The sequence below is a fragment of the Terrapene carolina genome, unplaced genomic scaffold, assembly GCF_002925995.2.
Source record: "Terrapene carolina triunguis isolate 2854851 unplaced genomic scaffold, T_m_triunguis-2.0 Scaffold21, whole genome shotgun sequence".
Lineage (NCBI taxonomy): Eukaryota > Metazoa > Chordata > Testudines > Emydidae > Terrapene > Terrapene triunguis.
In genome coordinates this window covers 22,931,433-22,954,859 of record NW_020664372.1, presented here as the reverse complement: position 1 = coordinate 22,954,859, position 23,427 = coordinate 22,931,433, and the positions used below count along the sequence as shown (strand labels likewise).

The following is a 23,427-nucleotide window of genomic DNA, read 5'->3' as shown; positions in this document are numbered from 1 at the left end:
AACAGATTGACAGAGCCAGACGAGTACCCAGAAGTCACCACCTACAAGACAGGCCCAACAAAGAAAATAACAGAACACCACTAGCTGTCACCTTCAGCCCCCAACTAAAACCTCTCCAGCGCATCATCAAAGATCTACAACCTATCCTGGAAAACGATCCCTCATTCTCTCAGACCTTGGGAGGCAGGCCAGTCCTCTCCTCGCTTACAGACAGCCCCCAAACCTGAAGCAAATACTCACCAGCAACTACACACCACACCACAGAAACACTAACCCAGGAACCAATCCCTGTAACAAACCCCGTTGCCTACTCTGTCCCCATATCTACTCTAGCAACACCATCATAGGACCCAACCACATGAGCCACACCATCAGGGGCTTATTCACCTGCACATCTACTAATGTGATATATGCCACCATGTGCCAACAATGCCCCTCTGCCATGTACATTGTCCAAACTGGACAGTCTCTACGCTAAAGAATAAATGGACACAAATCAGACATCAGGAACGGTAACATACAAAAGCCAGTAGGAGAACACTTCTATCTACCTGGACATTCAATAACAGATTTAAAAGTAGCCATCCTTCAACAAAAAATAATCAAAACAGACTTCAAAGAGAAACTGCAGAGCTGGCACCTTTAAGACTAACAGAAGTACTGGAGCATAAGACTAACTCGGCTACCCCTCTGATACTTGATACCTGGGGGTTGTTACCCAGGAATACAACACATGTATAAGATACAAGTCCATGGCCAATATTCATAACTTCAGATACAAAGATGATACATGCATATAAACAGGATAATGGTACTTAGCAACTCATAACTTTTCCATTGACACCTTATATGACATACTTTATACAAGATTTGTTGCAATTGTATAACAGTGGTAGCAACAATGATAAAAATGGTCATATTCAATCATACAGAATCACACCTTATCATGCCATTTTAGTGTAACTTTAGAAATTAACTATTTGAAGTCAGAATATATATTCAGTAATGATTCTGAATAAATGACCAAACAGTTTGACTTTTGATGCAACGTTTCAGTTCTTGAATAGTAATACAGGATATTTCATTGTGCCTTGTCAACTATAATCAGGGTCCTGTGTCATCTGTGCTTCAGTGCCCACAAAATTTGTTGCAGAATTGTGGTTCAGAATTTAAACTTTTATTAAAAAAAGGGTTATTGGCCTAACTGTTGTAAAGAAAACTTGAAAATATTAAGAGGGTAGACCAATGCAGTGCTATCTTCCTGACAATAGACAGCTGGTTTTTTTAGATAGCCTGAGACAATATATATGAGGATTGTGAACTGTCCCATTTATCTCAGTTATTAAAATAGTAACCTTTAAGTTTCACAATTTACACTCATCTATTTAATTGCTGTTCACATTTGGCAGAAAAAACTTACCCCAAAAGCCCAACCTGCCTCTACCTTCCCATTCCTACTGAAAAATACAGTTCTTCTTCCTCGATTAGTGTTCCTATGGGTGCTCAACATCAGGATGTGCATATGCTCTGTACTCTTGATCAGAATGTGACTCACAACTGTGCACCTATCTCAGGGCAGACTGTCAGAAAACAAGGGCAGACACCCCAAACTGGTGGTATATTCTATTATTAGCTTTCACCAAGCCAGTAACAAATATGAATCCTAAATCACTATACCAGTTTTACCATGGAATCACAGATAGTCCCCTTAGACTCTCCCGCCTATTTTGCCACCCAGACAAACTGAACTTTGTGATAAAAGGTTATATAACCCCCAAATCACACCACATCAGGTTTCTCCCAATCCCAAAGGATCAGTCTGTAACCCCAGATCAGTTGGTACTCTGGATCTCACATCAAAGACAATGCTGGCAGCCAATTCTATAGTAAACTAACTATAAATTTATTAGCTAAGAAGAAAGTGAGAGTTATTGAGAGGTTAAAGCGGGTAAAATACATTAACAGGTGAGTCAAAGTTTGTAAGTCCAAAATTATAACAGAGATGTAGTTTCCCAAAAGTTTTTTCAGGCCTATGCAGAAGAACACTGAGGATCTCTGCCTTCGTGTTCAGTTATTGTATTCTGTTAGAACCCAAACCATCCAGAGATAAAGGATCATTCCTTGAAATCCATTTTATTAGCTTCTTCTTACAGATAACAATCTGACAAGTGTTTTCAGTCACTGCATGGCACTTGCTTTGAAATTAGCATTCTACTTTATTTGCATTCACAAGATGTCTTTGATGAGTAATTTAGTTGGTGATATACATAATGTAAATACCTGCCATTACATTATAATAGAAATAGATAAGTGAAAACAATTCAAATAACATTCCATTACTTTTCATGAAGTTTTAACACCTGAATACATTCTTACATTAGCACACCTTTGATACAGGGTTATTTAATTACTGGGGCATACATAATGTAAATGTAATGTAATAATAAACAGGATATAGACAAGTGAAAACACAAGTGTTAACATCTCTTTTGATCTATGCTAACATACAAGTGAATTGGCCTGAATACACTGTAATACCTTTTAACACCTTTGATATTCATACACAAGTGAATTGGCCTATGGCTTTGGCTTGAGCTGGTCTGTCAGTGTCACACATAGATTTTCATCAGCAGTGTCTGCGGGTTCACTCCTGCACCCTTGATATCATCAGGACTCAGTACAAAGGTATATGGGGGGCAAGCTGGGGCCCTCTGCAGCTCCAGTTCCTTCTTAACTGCCTGAGACAGAGTGCTGTGGTGTCCACTGTAGCTAGCCATGCTGCTTTCTCTTATTATTCTTTTTTAAAACATTTTTCTTTGAGTTACTGTTATTTAGCACAGTTATGTGCTTTTGTTGCGGGGAGGCGGTCCCACTTCCCTTCCCTTCCCTTTCCTTTGTTTTTTTTCCCTCCACTCAGGCATCAATCCATGGTCCCAATCCATGTGTTATGTCCAAGATCCTGGGTTTCAAATCCTGCCAGACTTGCTGTAAGTCTTTTACCCACCATGACAGGCTTTCAAACTGTCTTGAAGAGAGTCAGATCTCCAAATGTAAGATCTACTCAGGATTTTAAAGCAGAACTAAAAAATTGAGGACAGACTAAAAATCTAGTCGGAGATTCGTGGGGTCTGAGTCACTGCCCTGTACATTGGACTTGATTACTCAGGGAGTCCCAGCCACTGTCACTGCTGCTGCAATAATAAGCAAAGACCCTGGGGGCCCTTCAGAACCGTCCAGGCCCTCAAAACAGAAGAGACCCCATTCTCTAGAATGAGATAAGAGAAGAGGAGAGTGAACTTCTTGGTTTGGGTGTTAGAAGACCTAGCATCGCAGCATGGCTACTGCTGAGGCTCCCACTATCTCCAGTACCAAGAGCTTGGCATAGCGAGAAGCTATCTAGTAAACAACCTAGGGCACCACTGGCATTGGCACTGGCCTTTGAGGCACAAGGACTCTAAAGCCATGTCAAAGTCATCATCGGTGTTGTCTTCTGTAGCCAGCTGAGAAGGGTGCACAGATTGCTCCTCAGTACTATCTCCAGTACTTCCAGATATACTGACTCCTGAGGATCCCTATCCAGAGTCTCTGTTGCCACCCAGGCTCCTTTTCCCTATCAACCTTCGGATTCTGGAAGAAACTGAGTCACTATTGGTGAGGGGTATGAGAGAGACTCCCCACTTGTACTGATTTATCTCATGCAGTCAACTTACCCTCTGGTCCTACCTTCTACAATGGCGAGTTGTCCTCAGGTACTGACACGGTCATTAGCCCCACACAAAAACCCTTTGAGAACATGGAGAGTGACATCAAACCAATACAAATATATTTTCTGGTACCATCTTACCAGCTGGGGAAAAAGAAACACTACATTCCCACAAAGCCTCTTCCTCGCCAGATGAGCCTGTTAATCTTTCCTCACCATCTTATGCTGATGATTTCAAGGCCTTTTAAGACCTTATACTATGAATAGCAGAAACCTTACAAATTCTATTAGAGGAGCTATAAGAACCCCAACATTCCCTGCTGGACATTCTCCATACATCTCCTATGGGCAAAATTTGCCATACCCATCAATGACACTCTACTGGTCTTATCTCATACAGTATGGCAAACTCCAGCTGCTATGTCGCTCACATGTGACTGGGCTGACAAAAAATACTATATTCCACCCAGTGGCTCAGAGCATTTTTTCTCTCCTAACCTAACTCCTTGATATAGAGGTCATCACCAAATGAAACAGGCAATATTGATCCCATTTGACACCATCTAAAAAGGAACTGAAATAGCTGGACCTTCTTGGACACAACAGCAACTCCTCATCCTCTTTACAGTACAGAGTAGACAATTACCAAGTCCAGGTTGCAAAATATGATTTACAAATGATCTAAAGTTTTCATCTTTTATTGAACACCTACCACAGGACGAGATGGAACAATTTCAAACTCTCATAATGGAAGGCCAGACAATTGCCAAAGCATCTCTCCAGTTCTCGCTTGATGCTGCCAATACAGTTGTATGTCCTATGGCTATGGCAGTAGTCATGCATCAAGCTTCTTGGCTGCAGTCCTCTGGCCTTCCCCAAAAGGCACAAAACACCACAAGGACCTCCCTTTTAAGGAATCCTAGTCAGTGATGCCACAGACAGAACCCTTCACACACTTGAAGACTACTGAGCGACACGACAATCTGAGGATCTATACATCTGTGACAAAGAGAATGTACAGTAGATGGCAGATGGCTCAATGGACTTGCCCAGTCCACTACCAGCCAGTGAGACCAGCTGAACATCCAAGAAAAGTCCAGATTCACTAGGAAAGGGCCATTTTCTACAATCACTTTCAAGTTGGCGATGTCTTCAAAACGACCGTTTTGACCTGTTGGTCAAGGGTCACTATCTATCTCCCTATCCAGATCCTACACTGCACCATTCCTCCCTCCACCCTTATGGGGATTGCCTCTCCCATTTTCCACCTTCCATGTAGCTAATCACCTCAGACAGACAGACAGATCCTGGAGGTGATTTCTACAGGTTATTTCATCCAGTTTAGCTCCTTCCTGCCCCTCACCCTGTTCACCATCCCTCTTCAGGGACCCTTCTAATGAGGGTTTCTAGAGGCAGGAGGTACAATCTCTTCTAACAGGAGGGGTAATCAAAGCTGTTCCACCAGACTTCTTCAAGAGAGGGTTCTATTCCTGATCCTTTCTGATCCCCAAGAAAAGCTGGGGCTGGGGACCAATTCTGGACCTCAGCACTTAGAACACCTTCTTCCACTCTCAGTGGTTCAGAATGGTAACTGTAGCAGTGATAATTCTATCGCTGGATCCAGGAGATTAGTTTGTCTCCCTTGACCTTCAGGATGCTTGTTTTCATATAGCCATGCACCCCTCACACAGGCATTTCTTGTTTTTCCTAGTGGGCAGGGAACACTACCATTATTGCATATTACCCATCGGCCTTTCCACCACCTCAGGGGTCTTTACTGAAGTCATCTTGGCCATCACAGCCCATCGTCTCCAGTTGGAAATAATCAAATTTCCATACCTGGTCAATTGGCTCCTGAAAGGTGGCTATTTTCTCAAGGTACAGATAGCAACTACCAAAGCCCCATCCTTGTTTGACTCCTTAGGCCTCTGGCTCAACGCAGAAAAATCTGTACCCACACCCACTCAACAGCTAGACGTCATCGGGGCCACTCTGGACTCCTCCATTGCTGGAGAATACTTGCCCATGGTAGGTTTGCCAAATGTCCAGCCTCATTTCAGCAATACACCAGAGCCTGCAAACCACAGCATGGGCTTGTCTGCAACTCCTGGGCCATATGGCAGCCCCTACGTTTGTGACACCCATAGCGAGACTACACTTCTGATGTCTTCAAGCCTGACTAAGAACTATCTACATCCTCAACAAGCACATTCTATCCAAGCAGGTGTTGATATCTCATTGGGGCTTCAATACTCTAAAGTGATGGGAAGATCCACAAAAAGTATACATGGGAGTTCCATTCTTGGAGCCTCCTCCCACGAGGATCATTACTGTAGATGCTTCCCTGCTAGGCTGAGGTGTGACTTTCACAGCTCAGAGCAAATGGACCCCCCAGGAGGCAACCTTCCATATCGACATATTCGAACTCAGAGCAGTTTGTTTACCAGCTCTTCCTACCCCACATTAGGGGCAGTCCAATCCAAATAATGATGGAACAGAGCAACAATGTATTATATCAATCAACAAGGAGGAGTAAGATCATAGTTCTAATGTTCCAGTTCCGTATCACACTTCATACAGTACTCAGTGGTTTACCTATCAGGACTGGAGGACGCTGTGGCGGATTCTTTCAACAGCCATTTACGCTTCAACAACGAGTGAGAGCTCAACAACACAGTAGTCTGAAGGATATGTCTTGTCTGGAGTCATCCCGAGATGAAATCTCTTCACAATACCATTCGATGTGAAGTGCAGATGTTTCAGTTTGAGGGGAGGGCATGGCAGCAACTCAACAGGAGATGCTTTAGTGATCCCTTGACCTTGCATATTACTATACTCTTATCTGATGCCATTACAGCTCAAAGTCTTGAACAAGTTGAAACAGGAGAAATTTGTAGCCATCCTCATATCACCATCATGGCCAAGTCAGGTATGGTTCCTAGCTGGTTTGCATATCTCAGCAACCACCTCTTTGCCTTCCCCTGACAGCAGATCTCCTCACTAAGGACGGAGTCAAGATCCATCACTCACCTCAACATCTCGATGTTTCACCTCAAGGCCTGGCTACTAAATGGCTCCCTAGTATAGAACAAGACTGCTCTACAGAGATACATTCAAAACTGCTCAATAATAGGGAATTGACTAAGAGGAAAACTTACCTACAGAAGTGGAAACATTTTCAAGTTTGGTGCAGCCACCCATGTTTACCTGCTCTCAGGTCTTGTCTGGCTTACATTCTCGATTACCTGCTAAATTTAAGAAGCACAGGATTATCACTGATTTTAATTAAGGTTCACCTGGTTACCATCACAGCTTCCCCCACTACCCCCCATTGAGAGGTTTTCAGTCTTTACTCACTTGACCACTGCAAGGTTTATTAAGGGTCTGTTCATCCTTTCTCCTCCTGTCAGGGAATCTACTCCACCATGGGACCTCAACATAGTTCTTAATAAGCTGAGGTAACTCCTGTTGAATTTACAGAGAGATGTTTCCTCCTTCATTTGCCCCTCAAGACATCCTTCTTCATAGCCATCGCCACAGTCAGGAAGGTATGGGGAACTAGGATCCCTGATGGCTGACCCCACCATACATTGTGTTCTATTGGATACAATATGACATTACAGCCGCACCCTTGCTTACTTAGTTTCTTCGGAGTTCCACATTAATCAGGAGATTCACCTACTGGTATATTATCCCAAGTCTCACTCTTCGAGAGGAGCTGTGAGCTTCCATAGAGTGAATGTAAGAAGAGGTCTCATCTTTTACCTTAATAGAGGTAAGCCCTTTAGGATTTACCTGTTGCTTTTCATCTTGATAGCAGAATGAAAGAAAGGACACTCGATCTCCACCCAAAGACTGTCTAAGTGGGTTTTGGGATGCAGCTTAACATGTTATTAAGCTTCCATTAGGGCTCAATGTAACTCTGTGGCCTAACTGAAAAACCCACCTATCTCAGTCATCTGCTGAGCAGCCACCTGGTCTTCAGTGCACACATTTTCCTAGCACTACACTCTTGTGCCTGTTTCCAGAACTGATGCTGTTCTATGGTCTGTACCGGATTGGTCTCATTGGCGCGCTCCTCCATAATTGAGGTACTGCTCATGAATCTCCTGAAATGGTGCCCCATAGGGACGCTACTTGAAGAAGGATAGGTGGTTCTTCGAGTAGATGCAGACGGGTGTTCCACTTATATGTGTGCATGCCCAGTGCGCCGGAACTGGAGATTTTTGTCTAGTAGTACCCGTAGAGGGGTGGCGCTCGTGGCTGTGGCCCTTCCCCGGCTATATGAGGTGGCACCGCCCTGACTCCCCTCAGTTTCTTCTCACCGCACATGGCTGGAGTCAGAGTTGTGTTTGTAGTGTGATTGTAGTCTCACAGCCTCGCATTTAGTCTTAGCCTAGTTTATAGTATTTAGTAAGTTAGAATTAGATAATATTAGTTGATAGTGTTCCCCAGTGATGTTCTCACCGGGGTTTAACCACTGTCCTTCATGTGGAAGGGTAGTTCCCAACAGCAACTCCCACAAGTGATGCTTGCTTTGTTTCAGCGAGGCCCACCTTAAAGAGTGCTGTTCAATTTGTAAATCGTTTAAAAAGCAGACTCAGGTGGCACAGGACCTTCACCTCAAGCAGCACTTGCTGCGGTGTACTGAGGCACACCTTGGGCTGAAGATCGCCTTTGGGTTTGGACGCTCCTGCTGCCTCTTGTTCCAGGGCAAGCACTTCATCAAAGAGGCGGGGGAGCCATTCTCCATGATCGGCGCCAAGGAAGAGATCTCATAAGACCAATTGGGACCGCTCCAGGTCACGGGGCGACTCCTGTCCCCCAGGAAAAGTGCGGACCAGCACAAGTCTGGTTCTGGCGTGTGGGATGGCCTGGATACCTCTGACTCTTTCTTGGTACCAAATGGGAAGGACAGAAACCCCATACCGTTGACTCCAGTTCCAGCCTCTGGGCATCCATTGAGTCCAGTACCAATGTGGGAGATGCTGAGTACAGACTGTGTCCATGTCGTCGGTGTACCAGGCATCCGCAGACTTCCTCTGCCTTTAAGTCCCGACCTCATCGTTGGTCCAGCACTTTCCCAGGCCTGCACCTATGCTCCACCCCCACCCCAATGGAGTGAGCCGCTGAACCTTCGTGTCTGTCGGCACCACATTTAGACACTCCCTTTCCCCTAGTGAAGATGGAGCTGGTACTGGAATCAGTGCGGGGGATCTCAGCACGGGGACTCTCTTTGGGCTGCTGCATTCGATGGCGCAAGTGCTCCCATGGCGGCTCTCACCACTTTCGACATCAACACGTTTGGGCGCTCTGGTACCACTATTTGTGATGGGACTGATGCTTCCCATGGCACTGGCATGCTCAATACTGACATTCTGCTTTCATTGGGGGTGCCGATTCCCTCTTTGTTCTGGCTGATGGATTAATCAGACCACCTATTGGCTCCGTCAGGTGTTGCGCCGCCCATGTCACCGAGATCCTAGGGCTCTGATTCTGAGTTGGAGTTGTCATCTTCCCGCTCCACATCACCCGATGAGCTTTGGGGGCCGCCAATGGACCAGTGTGGCTCCCAGGGTTGGTGTGTCCCCTCACCAGGATGGAGGTACCTGGCCCAACCCCTATTGGCCACCAATGCCATACCTATAAGAGTGGCCTTGGACTCAGTGGGACGCTTGTTGTTGGTGGAGATCCTGCTCTTCGTCTTGTTCGAAGTTGAAGTCACCTGCTCAGTCAACAGTGGTGGCTTCGGATCAAGCACAAGCCCAGGCGGTCTTCCTCCCCGCAGAGCCGATGTTGTCCTCACTCCAGGGGACTTCTTTGCGGGAGCGAGAGCTGGTTTTGGCTCAGCTGAGACCTTCGTTCTCATCACCGGATGATACCGTGCCTGGTTCATCCTCCTCTTCTATTCCGGAGGACTTTAAGGCATATCAGGACCTTTTACGCTGCATAGCCGCGTCCCTGGGCATCCAAGCAGAGTTCCTCCAAGAGAACACTCCCAAACTGGTGGATGTTTTATAGCTTGCCATTCCTGGGAGAGTGGCCCTTCTGATCAATGATGCACTCTTTGAGCCGGAGAGAGCCCTGTGAAGTACACTGGCCTCAGTACTGATGGATGCAAAATGCCTGGAAAAGCGCTACTTTGTTCCCATGCAGAGATTTGAGGGGTGCTTTTCCGACCTGCCCCCGAATTCTCTGATCAGAACGGTGGTAAACAGGGCCCAGCAGGGAAGTTTCAAGTATACCCCCAAGGACAGAAACTCCAAGCAGGTGGATCTTCTAGGCAGGAAGATCTATACCTTATTGTCCTTACAGATAATGATCGCAAATCAACAGGCTTTGCTGGTCAAGTATGATTTCCTTAATTGGTCAGTATGGCTCAATTCAAGGACAGTTGCCCAAACCTCGCTTAAGAAGTTCCAGGAGTTCGTTGAAGAAGGCTGCTTGATGGCCAAAATGTCTTTGCACTCTGCCCTGGATGTTGTGGACACCTCAGCCAGGTTTATGCTGTGGCAGTAACTGTGAGGAGGGCTTCCTGGTTGCAAAACATCTGGGATCATTCTGGATGTCCAGTAATTCATTGAAGACTTGCCCTTTGATAGCCGAGTCTTGTTCTTGGACAAGACTGATGACACTTTGCATTCCTTCAAGATTTCCAGGGCTACCTTGAGGTCCTTGGAAGTGTACCCTACAAAGAGGGATAGATTCCACAAGAGGAAGCAGTTGGGCTCAAGCTGAGGACTCCACATGCCATTCCTTGGCACAGGGCAAACACCCATTTTGACTCCTCTGTCCAGAGCACTGGTCCAGTCGTTCCCCCACCCCTTTGGGGATAGCCTGGCTTGCTTTTACAATGCTTGGGACTCGATTATCTCCAACAGCTGGGTATTAGACACTGTCAGATTGGGCTGAGCATTACAGTTCCTCTCCATGCCCCCTTCCCCACCTCCTTCCCCATGGGACACCTCTCATCAGACACTGCTCATCAAGCAGATCAGCTCCCCAGAAAACAAGGATATCTAGGACACAGGTGTGGGCCTCTGGACATTGCTGTCAAAATTCTTGGATCAAGAGTGCATGGGCGCGCACACATCCTGAAGTGGACCACCCATAGGGACACTGCTTAAAGAAGGAGGAGAAATCACTTACCTTGTACAGTGAATAACATTACCTCTCCTTACTTTTTCTGCTGCCAAAACCTGTAGCTTCTCTTTCTAAGAACTCTATCTTTGTGATCGGAATAAAGATCTGTGGCATATATTGAAAATGTGAGGACACTGAATTTAATATAAAAATATAAAACAAGGCTACTGTAGTAATTGTATTACTTATAGTCATGTTTAATTCATTAAATGTAAATTTTTAATTAAAATTAAGCAACCACAGAATTTCCAGTTGGCTGCACCAGAGAATCCAAGGCTGTTTTTGCAGAATTCAGGTGAAGCTGGCCACGGAGTATATGAAGTCTTGATTATAATTACAGAACAGGGTGACTGTGTTGACTGGGGAAAGTGAGGAAGCAGGACTAATTCCCTAACACATTGCTTATGGAAAAGTACAGCCAAAGGAGGGCACTCAAAAAGTAGACTTACGACTGTAACAGATCACTCCTGTCGTTCTTTACTTACCTGTGTGTCAAGGGCTCTCATACCTAAAATGTTAGCGACGTGGTTTCATGCTTCTGAACTTTGATCTAAGGACACTCATACAGGTGGGAACTTTTACTATAAGAATTTTATTACTGAAGACACTCACGCAATTTAAATAAATACCTGTAGACTGAGATTTTTAGTGCTACCTATTTGCACATTGTATTTGCTTTTAGTTTGTAATCGCCAGTAGGGCGATGGTAGGAAACAAAAGCATAGGTAAATTAAGTTGCTTTCAGTGTTTAGACCAGTGGTGGGCAACCTGCCGCCCGCAAGCCGCCCACGGCCCGTCAGGATAATCCGCTAGCGGGCCGCCTGACAGTTTGTTTACATTTGCACGGCCGCCCGCAGCTCCCAGTGGCCGCGGTTCGCTGTTCCCGGCCAATGGGAGCTGTGGGAAGCGGCGGCCAACACGTCCCTGCCGCCCACGCTGCTTACGCAGCTCCCATTGGCCAGGAACGGCGAACCACGGCTACTGGGAGGTGCAGGCGGCCGTGCAAATGTAAACAAACTGTCTGGTGGCTGCCAGCGGATTACCCTTGCGGGCTGCAGGTTGCCCACCACTGGTTTAGACTGTCACTACACTATAAAAATCTTTCCAAAGATGAAGCAGCAGAAAAAAGGAAGCATAACTTTTTTAAAAATTACACTTGTGTTGCAGTATATATTTTTTTTATCGTAGATGAACCCCAGAAAACATTATGCAAGACAGTTTCCTGCCCTGTTTTATAGGAAGTGGGAGGTGGAAAAACTTGGCTAATATGGAAAGGTCTTTTTATTTTATTGTAGAACAACAAAGTGAAACGTTTTGCTTTTGAACTCAAGATGCAAGACAAGAGTAGTTATCTTCTAGCTGCAGACTGTGAACTGGAAATGGAGGAATGGATAACTACTTTAAACAAAATTCTCCAACTAAACTTCGAAGCTGCAATGCAAGAAAAAAGAAATGGAGAATCTCATGAAGGTAAATAATATTGTTATTAGTGGCTGCATAATAAATTTATTTGGGCAACATCGATGTAGGTAAAATCCTAAAGTAAGGATTTGTCATGCTTAGCAGCTAGTGCCTTCATCATTTCCGCTTCCTGTAATACTGTAGATCATGGGCCTTATCCTGCCCTCGTGAAATTAATGAGTTTTGCCATTTCAGCCTTGTTTACATGAGAAAGTTGCACCCGTATAGTTTATATTGATTTAATTAAAACAGTATAACTAAATCAATAATGCACTGCTGTCCATGAACTTGTTTAAGCTACTGCACTTACGACGTATTGTGTCCATGCAGCACAGCCCTGTATCTAAGTGCGTTATGCTCTGTGTGGGTAACCCAGGGTGCCAAGGGCTATTGCTAGGATCTATGCATTTTTGCTAATTTTCAGAGGATTGTGGTACTTAGGGTTAAACTCCCATGATCCCTTCTGCTATATCATATAATTCAGTTGGTTCTCGGTAGACCATGCCATTTATGCATGGAGGCCTGAGTGTAGTTGTGATGATACATTTGCAATGAATGTGAGTCACAAATAGAATTTTTTGGGCCTCTTCAAGCAGCATTTAAGCCCATGGGAGAGGGCCCATCCAGTCCAGTTGACCCAGGAACAGTGGAGTGTGTGCAAGTAACTAGACAGGTTACTTCAGGTGTGAACTGGTGCAGTGTGGGATAGCAGTGGGAGGACTAACTGAATTGATGTAGTTATATCAGAATGACAGTGCCTCCACATGGATCTTACATTGATATATCTCCCTCCAAAATAGTTTAAGTCAATTGGAAAGCAGTCTGACTTTTATGATTTAGGTAGCAAGATAAACATACAAGACAACTTATCTATGGACGCAAACAGTTACTCCTGAAAAAAAAAAAAAAAAAAGTTACACTGGTGCGACTTTCCCATGTACACAAGCCCTTCTTTTAATCAGGCTTGAACCCTGTGTGTATTGTTAGGTAAAGGATTTGGTGTCCATGTGGGAAAAGAAGGTACAAACTACTCATTTATGGAATTGCAACAATTGCTTTACACCCTCCAACAAACAGGAAAGAACACAGAAGTCACTGAATCAAAATGAGAAAGTGGGCAATGGCACACAGTTGTCTGCTCTTTATTTTTGTTGATATCAACATTTACTATTGTTGATGAAGTAGTAATTACAGTCATCATCTAGTTGTTGGAAATAAAGTATTTTCCTGAAGTTGTTAATGGCGGTTTAATTTTAAAATTTTCTATTTTGTAATTGCAGATGATGAACAAAGCAAAATGGAAAGCTCATTATCCAGTTTAGATAGCTACTTTCCTGAAATTTCCAAGGTAGTGTATTCCTTTTAAAGCTCGTATCAGTGATTGGAATGAAATAAGTGAGATCTCATTTTAATAATTATGGAGGCACAAGGTTGGGCTTTTGGTCCAGAAATAATTGGTCAGTTGACTGGTCAGATATTGTCAAATAATGTGAAAAATGGTCAAATATTTTAAAGCACTTATTTATTAGAACAATAACAGTAATAAAAAAAGAGTGAGACTTTGTCTCCAGTAGCCTAAGCTTTAGATAGATACTATTGTGTTAATTTGGATGAAGTATATGGGCCCAATGAGTTAAAGGTGTTAATCACTGTCCAACATTAAACAAGGTTCAAGTTTGGTATACAGAGATCTGAACCTTCTTAATACCTTGGCAAACCCACTATAAAATTAATGCCAGAGGTTAGAAATTTATTGATTGAAACACACAAAAGGAAAAGAATCAAAATCACACAAAGAGCTTTGAAACTCAAATTGATAGACTATTGGAGAAAGGTGTGGTAGGTGAGGTAATACCTTTTATTGGACCGACTTCTGTTGGTGAAGGAGAGACAACTAAAATACAAGGTTACAGCTAAAGTACAATACAGATTGTTTAGTAGAAGAAGCTAACATGTCGTAAGAGACTATTTAAGGTGAAATGGGGAGTTAGCACCTCTGAAATTGCAGGACGAAGAAGGGTTAGTGGATTATAGATTGTTATAATAAGCCATAAATCTAGTGTCTTTATTGAGTCCATGATTTTTAGTACCTACAAAGTTATAAATTTAAGCTCCCAGGCTCATCTTTTGAAGGCCTTGTGCAGATTTCCTTTGAGGATGAGGATTGAGAGGTCAGATATGGAGTGATTGTTTTGTGGAAACGTTCGCCCCATCGGTGATATGGAGTTTGTCTTTTATCATTTTTCTGTGTGAGTTCATTTGAGAGAGTAGTGATTGGTTTCACCCACATTGTTGCTATTGGGGCATTTGATGCACTGAAAGGAGGTACACCACATGTGAGGCATGTGTAGTATGCATGGATCTTGAAAGGACTGTTGGGGGGGTTACTGATCATCATAGCAGTGGAGATATGTCTGCAGGTTTTGCATGTGTTTGTGGCAGGGTCTGGTGCCTCTTTGAGTTGGTGGGTCCTGGACTATGGGGAGCTTGCTTCTGATGATGAGCTTGGAGAGGTTGAGAGGTTATTTGAAGGCCAGAAGAGGGGATTCAGGAAATATTTTCTTTAGGATGTGATCCCCATTGAGTATGGATTGTAATTGTTTAATGAAACCCGGTGTGGTGGAAGATAAGAACCAGTGATGTGTGGTTGGAGGTTCTCTCGGGGTATTTATGTGGCCCATTCCATGATGTAATCCACTTCTCTGGGGGAGTGTCCTTGTTTGGTGAAGAGGGTTTAAAATATGTTAAGGTGTATATGCTGGACCTTCTCCTCAGAGCATCATGTGACATCATGTAGTTAGTCTAGTCAGGTCACTCTCGTTTACTGGTCCTTTTCAGGCTGAGCAGAGCTGGATAGGCAGTCTCGTCTCATTGTGCTGGTGCCACGCAGTACAGTTCAAGATCAAGTGAAAAGCCAAGAGAGGGAGGACAGGAGTAAGATGGGGAAGGCAGGGACAGAAAGGAGCACATGTGGGATGGGAAAAGAGAGCAGGATCTCACATGTATCAAGCTGGGTTCCTCACTGGTGTAGTAATAAAAGTCAAGCTTCCTCACTGGAGTATCAAGGTCTGGTGTCACGCCAACGGGTTTTTTTCCCCACAGTCACGGAGATGGTAAACTTTTTTTTTTCCCCCCCCAAAAATTTTTTTTTTTTTTTTTTTTTTTTTTTTTAAAGGGCCCCAAAAAGGGTGATAGGTGGAATAGTCCCATCCTCTCTCATTTTTTGTCCATGGTTAGGTCTAATTTCCAACATTCCAATTTTGGTTCATTGATTTCTGCTCCTCTTGTTTACCAGTCATAATGTTAACACAGTCCTTGAGTGGCATCAGTAGATCCTTACTGTTTAAATTAAGTCAGGCTTTCTGTCTTCTCACATCTTTTCTTAAACAGTTTTACATAACAGATCATTATAACAATTCATGAATCTCTATCCACTTTTTACCAGTTAGGCTAACAATTAAAATATGCCTACTCGTCCTCAATTTTTACAACAATACTTATGCCTAATTACAAAAAACAACTGAGTTATTTCAACTTAGAAAAATGTAAAACACAGTGAAATGAAGTTATAAAACATGAAAGAATAGTTATTACCATTTAACAATGTTAGGTTAGCATTTAAATGTGAACATTATTCAAGATTGAACAAAAGAAAAATGAAATTAAATAAAACACACACATAGCGCTGTAAAAAAAGTCATTTTTAAGTGCACTTACGCTAGGTAGGCAGCAGGCCAACTCCTCAAGTAGGTTAATGTCTCTTACCCATTTGACTTTAATGGAAGTGGCAGAGGTTTAATGACTGAACCGCATTCCCTTCTGAGTTAATTTCTGTATGTTCGTTTAGTCAGTTTGGACTGTAAGCTCTTTGGGGCAGAGACCCTGTCTTTTAACTTGTTTAATGTGCTTTGTAAACTGCCAGGTATATTGATGGCATGATATGCAAATAAAGATATACATACACAAATACATACGTTTGTTCTAGAAGATTCCAGTCAGTTAAGATATTCAGCTTTCCCAACAGATAACATTATCATGTAGTAAAGTGAGTGATCAAGACATTTCAGTAGGTCTGCTAACAGATGGCACCATGATTCAATCAAAAAGGTAGGCCGCCACCTGTATCGGGGCATTCTTTCTGGAATATATGACAGGATTTGACTTTAATCAAATAATAGGTGGTTAGTTGACCAGTCAGTTGACATTAGTTGACCAGCCAATTGACCAGCTGGCCAAGCCTATGGAGGCACAGTTGCAGGTCTGTAGTTGAGTTGAGTTAGAAACTCACTTGAAAATTTCTTCATTTGCAGATGTTGGCATCTCTAGTATAAACTGATTTTGAAAAATTAAAAAATATTCATTAGATATTGCTGTTACTCATAACTCTTTCTATCTGTCATGGAGGCTGCCTCCCTTAGTGCTTACTGTCTTGTGAAGTTCCTAACTCCACAAGTCAGTTGTCTCTGAAGAGTTAAAAAGTCTGTAGGGTAGTGAAATAAGTGTGTGGGGGAATCTTCTAAAGCAGAGGTGGGCAAACTACGGCCCGTGGGACCCTCCTGCCCGGCCCCTGAGCTCCTAGCCCGGGAAGCTAGCCCCGGCCCCGCCCCTGCTGTTCCCCCTCCCCCGCAGCCTCAGCTCTCCCTGCCACCGGTGCAATGCTCTGGGCGGCGGGGCTGTGAGCTCTTGGGGCAGCGCAGCTGCAGAGCCCAGCGGCGATGGTGTGGCTGGCTCCAGCCAGGTGGCGCGGCTATAACGCCGCCAGCCACCGGTGCTCCAGGCAGCGTGGTAAAGGGGCAGGGAGCGGGGGGGTTGAATAGAGGGCAGGGGAGTTCGGGGTGGTGGTCAGGAGGCAGGGGTGAGGATAGGGGTCAGGGCGGTCAGAGAGCGGGGAACAGGGGGGCTGAATGGGGGCGGGGTCCTGGGGGGCAGTCAGGAAGGAGGGGGGGGGTTGGATGGGGTGGCGGGGGGCAGTCAGGGCAGGGGTCCCAGGGGGGCTGTCAGGGAACAGGGAGGGTTGAATGGGGCAGGAGTCCCGGGGGGAGGGCAGATAGGGGGTGGGGGCCGGGCCACGACCTCCTCCCCTAAACGGCCCTCCATACAATTTCTGAAACCTGATTCGGCACTCAGGCCAAAAAGTTTGCCCGCCCCTGTTCTAAAGTATAGTGTGGTGATAGAAGTTACTTGGTTAGGCTATTAGCAAATTAAGCACTTTTTTGTATAAGGTTTTATGCACTTAAGTGTATAAATAAAATAGTGCATACCGATATGCTTAAATCGCTGAACTATAAAGTTGTTTTACTTCTAAAAAAAATGTTTTAGAAGTCAGTAAAGGTAAATGATGGCTTCCCAGTACCACATCGCTGATGGAAGCAGCCAGATAGCCCAGGGGCTCTCAAAACTTAGCAGCTCTCAGGGCAGTAGGCGCTATTGAGCGCCTTCATTTTCTGCTTGTGAAAGCAAAATAGCTCCTGGCTTAAGATTTATATGCAGGCACATTTCTCTCTTTAACATTTTAATACATTCAAATAGGTTCTGAAGCATGTTTATGCTAAAGCCAGTTAACCCAGTGCTGTGCATGTAGTTTCTATAAGACTGGTAATTGATTAGTTCTCATGCTATCAGTTGGACAGTGTAGAGGCCACTGAATGTGTTATGTTCCTCCATGATGGTCTGGACAGACCCAGATTTGGTGCGTTACAGAGTAGGATGCCTGTGAGGGACAGGTGACTGACTGGGGGTAGGAGGTATGTCTTTTCAGCTTGCTTTCATTGGGTCAGAGTTGAAGATGATTCGTACAGGGAAGTTGGTAGGCATTTGAAGCAGATGACCATATCACATTAGAGATGCTAACAATTGACATCTTTAACCTGGACATTGCTCTGATGAGCCTCAACTTTGAGCCTTCCCTATTCGCGTTCCATGTTCTAAAATGTAAGGGAATAGTGTTAATTAGAGAATGAATTCATTATAAATCAATAGCATTTTTGTGTGGGAATTAGGTAGTAAATTCATCAGTCAGCTTTATTAGTACTCACTTTAAAAAAAATTATTACGTTACTAAAACACTCTGGTGATATTGGAGATGACATTTCTTAATTCAGTCAGAATAAATTAGCAGGATAGTACTCAGAACCAGTCTTGCTGCCTTCATTTGTCTGCATCATTTTTGTAGAGTAAGTTGAGAATCATTTTACAGATTTTGCAGAAAGTTACTTTATATATACAAAGTCTGTAAAGTACAGCCAATAGTAGGAGAAATCCATCTATAATTGTTCAGTTTGACACTAGTTCAGTTGCATTTTTTTAATATACTGAAAATGAAATTGTATTATCATTCGCAATCAAATTTTAAATACAGAATTTTCCTTTACATAGTTCTATAGCATCAAAGGAACTAAGTTTGTTAGTCTATGGAAGACAATTTAGAAAATGAATATAAAACTTAACCTTTTGATGGTACAATGAATATTTTTTCTTTCTTTAGAATATAAAATCTTGAAGAAGAATGTTTAGCTCTCTAGATGACTTTGGGATTTTGCTTTTATTCATGTCTGTTTTGCACCTGCTTACTAAAGCTAATTTTAGTTTTACTAAAGCTGAAAATGCTACTTCCTGTTTCCACAAACTTTTGATGGGAGTTGTTTTGACTTCTTAGTCTATATATTTGTTTTAGTTTTTTTTTTTCTGGTATGTTGTTTTTACTATTTCTTTGGTCAGTGATGGTTTGTTATTCCATACATCCAGTCTACTTTGCGTTGTTTCTCTCAAAATATTTTTTCCAGAAAATATCTCACTCATTCTGTCCTAGTGTAGTTCTTTCTTACTACTTAAATGATACCCCGTAGAACTTGCTCTAATATTTTCTTTATAGCATATAGATTTTTCCTACTGAGAAATAGATACAAAAGAATTTTGTACCGTTTTGTTAGTGTACTCACTGTGTTTTGACTGGATTACTTCTGTGCAGTCAGCTCCTCTGGGGGTCCTTGTCTTCTGTTCTCCATCTGTATCAAGTTATCTAGTGGTGTCCCTCTGCTGCCAGTGTATCTGATATGTTGATCTCTCTACCATTCCTTTAAAGGAAGACATCAAGGGGTGTCATGTAAAACACGTGGGCTTTCTTTAGCTGATTTTTGGACCCTAATAAGAATAGTATAGCACCAAGTCTCCTGCTTCCTGTCACTGTCTTTTTCTTTGTAATTGAAATATTGCTAAACAGGATGTGATGGACAGGAAGATTGAGTTTTGATACAAAAATAACAATAATGTACAATATTCTGAAATGCAAATATGCGTCTCTTGGAGTTGTGTGCCAAACTGCATAAACTTGAAAATGTTAGGCTTGCCATATTTTTGTAACAGAGGTTGTGTGCTTCAACACTTGTACATTAGAACACCTGGACTGTACCTATCTAGACATCAGCATACCTCTTAGCGTTAATTCCTCCTGGTCAAGAAAACTGAGACACAGAGGCTAAATAATTTACTGAGAGCCACAGTGGAAGGTTTGTGACAGAGCAGGAAATAGAACTCAGGTGTCCCAAGTCCCAAACTAGTGCCCCAACCATTGGACTTCCTCCCAAAATATATACTTTTGTGGCTTATCCCCAATTCTAGTGTTATATGTTATTCCTCCCAGTAGGCAAAATATGTGGATTGTCAATGATAGCACCACCATTCTAATTTCTGCTCAGTATCTTCTCTTCCCCCTTTTCATTTTTTTCTCCACCTGATACGCCTTCCTTGTTTTCTGCATTTCTTTAAAAATGTTTCTCTCATTTTCCCGACCCCTTATTTTTTTTTCTATAGGAAAAAAACCCAGCAGTATTATTTTATATATGGAAGGGTTCTGCCTAACAATTTAGCTTGTTTGTACAGCCTTTCCCTGAGTGTTAAGAGCATGAAGTAGAGAAAGATAAATAGGATTAGTCGCTTTTCTTCTGTGGTAAAAATCTTGAGAAAAATAATCAGGAGACTGTTACAGTGGGAATAGAAAAGAGGTTCCCAAGCTATGGTCTACAGAATATTTGCTGGTGGTCTGCAGAGAGGTGGCTGTTCTCATGGAACTGTTTGTTCCCTGCATTCCAACTGAGAAAAACAGAACAAAGAGGGATAAAATGGAGAGCCAAAGTAGACACTGTCACCTTTTTTCCCCCCTTTCATCCCCAGAAAGGAATAGGAAGGTTTTGACAAGGTTTGTAATGAACACTTTCTGGCCAAATTTCAGTGCTGGTAACTCCATCTTCATCTTCACAGATCTCAGAGTGGATAAAAATTGATGATTTTTTAAATTAAATTAAAATTAAATGCAAATTTATTTAAAAAACAAGTATTGAAAACTAAATTTAAAATTAACAGTTTATGTTAAGGTCTACACTACTTATAATCTATTAAAATCTTTTAAATATAAAAATATTAAATAGTATGTTTGCCAACGTTTAAAGAAAGTCAAACTATTAAACCAGCTTTTGACAGCAGTAGCCTCTTCTGCAGATGCAAAGAGACTGTTTTCTTCATTTCAGTTTATTCAAGTAGTTCACTTCAATGACTAGTTCATTCAAAGTTAATAAACCAATTTGGAGTTGAAAGAGTAGGTAAGCTTGCTTTCCTTTTACAATACAAACTAGGTGTGAAAGGTTGAAATCTACCAGATCTAGAATTTTGAAGGACATGGTGACCACAAACAACAAGTTCCATTAATTAACTGCAGATAATACTTTCTCTGTTTAATAAATCAGTTTGTTTTCAATGCAAAACATGTTTTGATAAACTTTCCTATAAACTTTTTTCTCGTGTATCCAGCACATTTAAGGTAGCTTTTATTTAATTAAAAACACAGAAATCCTGTTTTTGTGCATTTTTAATTGAATTTGCATTTCCATCCAAACAGCTTGGCAGAAATCACAAGTAAAAAATTAATAATAATATAGTAAATAAGAAATTCATCATTTTCTAACATAATAAAATAAAGTGAAAATTAAGAATAAATGTAAATAATGTATATAGTTGCTTAAATAAATGGGTATAGATATACTGTATCCTCCTGGTTAGTGGAAAATAAAAGCACCAAATGTAAGGCTATATTGTAGTTGTAAACCAACTTGTTTTAATCATTAGCAATCAATGAGAGCCAAGAAAACAACTAAAAAGTACAAACGCAAAGCATGATTAAAATTGATTATTTAAATCAAGGTTTCTGCTTGCTTATTTAAATCATGATTAAAGTCTGTGATTTAAATTGGTTTGATTTAAATCAATACACCCTTCTTGGCCTATTTGGCTGCCTTTGACACAGTTGACCATGCTCCTCCACTTGAAATTGTTTCATGCCTGGGTTTTGTTGACTCCATCCTCTTCTTGTTTCCCTTCTACCTCTTGGATCACTCCTTCAGAATCTGATTTTTTGGGTCATCATTTCCTCTTCCTCTTTTGGTGTGGATTCCTTGGGCTCCATCCTTAGCTCCTTTTCCTCTTCTCCCTCTAAACCCTTTTTTTGTGTGGGTAATCTCATTTGCAAACATGGTTTTGACCACCATCTTTATCATGGACTATCAAATCTACTTGTCTATTCTGGACCTGCCTTCCTTCATCAACTATAACATTGTGGACAGTCTTTGATATTTCCGTTCTATTTCAAACTATCTACTGAAACCTAACATTCTCAGAACTGAGTTCTTGATGTTTCCCCCAGAGCTCTTCCCTATCTCCCCTTTTTCTATCAGTAGGGAAAGCATCAGAATCCTCCATTTCATGTAAGCCTATAAAAGCGCTGTTGTTTGTATTATTGTAGTGCCTCAGAGCCTCAGTCATGGACCAGGACCCCATTGTGCTAGGCGCTGTACAAACACATAATAAAAAAACAGTCCCTACCCCAAAGACCTTACAATCTAAGTATAAGGCAAGAGACAACAAATGGATACATACAAACAGGGGAGTGGAAGGAAACAATGAGACAATATTGGTCAGCATGATACACTGTGGTCTCAGAACACCAGCATTTAGTTTTTTGTAGGCATCCCGACAAAGAAAAGTTCTTCGGGTGCTTGCTCTTGTCCATTCCATGTTAGGTGTGTGTGCTCACCACATGCACTGGTGCCAGAACTTTTTTCCCCGGTGGTATGATTAAGGCTAAGATTTTATCATGGTTATTTTTAGTAAAAGTCATGGACAGGTCTCGTGCAATAATCAAAAGTGCATGGAAGACCGTGACCTGTCCCTGACTTTTATTAAAAAAATAACTATGACAAAATGGGGAGGAAGGAGGGTCCAAGGTTCCCCCCACCCACAATGGCTGAGAGCGTGGGGTCCTCCCTGCAGCTGGCAGCAGCTTGGAGCTGTGGCGTCTGCCTGTGACGGCTGGGAGCTGCAGGGTCACCCTGCCGGGTCACCCTGCCACCCATAGGGGTGGCTGGGAGCTGCAGGGTCCCCTCAACGCCTGAGGCTGTGTGTGTATGGGGTCTGCCTTCCACAGCAGCAGCTGGAGGCTGCAGGTGGGGGCAGGGGGGGCTCCACCTCCCGCAGTAGCAGCTGGGGGCTGTGGGGCATTGGCTCAGGGCTGATGGGGAGGGGGTTCCCACCGCCTGTAGCAGCTGGGAGTTGTAGGGGGACCCCATCAGCTGACGGCTCATGCCCCGCCACCCTGGGGCTGAAGCGAAAATGTCTCAGAGGTCTCTGGAAGTCACAGATTCATGACCTCCATGACAAAATCATAGCCTTAGTTATGACATCTCTCTCTCTTTTTAAGATTATAAACTCTTTGGGGTAGAGACTGTAATTTTTCTGTCTTTGTATAGTTCTTAGCATAATGGGGCCCCAGTCTCATGAAGGCTACCACAATGTAAAATTGTATGCAAAATTTATTTAAGCAACAGTTATAGTTGTCAAAGGGATATAATGGGATTGCAGGTGGGAGTGGAGGTAGTCTGTGTAGTCATGAATAGGAGGTTGAGGTGTGATGCCCAAAACAACCTCTCTTAAAATGTAGTCTGTACTTTTTAAAAAAAAAATGTAGACCTGGATTAAGATTACATGTCCCTTTTCGGATGGCTACAATTGTAAAGTACTAGCTGTACTCCAAAGGTAATTTGGCTGCTATATGCAACCACTTGCCTACTACCTGA

At 42.7% G+C, this 23,427-nt stretch overlaps 1 protein-coding gene across 2 annotated transcripts in view; it reads left to right on the top strand.

Annotated features, from left to right (window-relative positions):
- DOCK9 (dedicator of cytokinesis 9) overlaps positions 1–23,427 on the top strand; it is a 306,118-nt gene that overhangs the window by 125,853 nt on the left and 156,838 nt on the right. For both annotated transcript variants that reach the window (XM_024204291.2, XM_024204295.2), the window contains exons 8-9: positions 12,142–12,316; positions 13,588–13,655. In XM_024204291.2, coding sequence (XP_024060059.1) covers positions 12,142–12,316; positions 13,588–13,655 — 243 coding nt within the window. The remainder of the gene's footprint in view (positions 1–12,141; positions 12,317–13,587; positions 13,656–23,427) is intronic.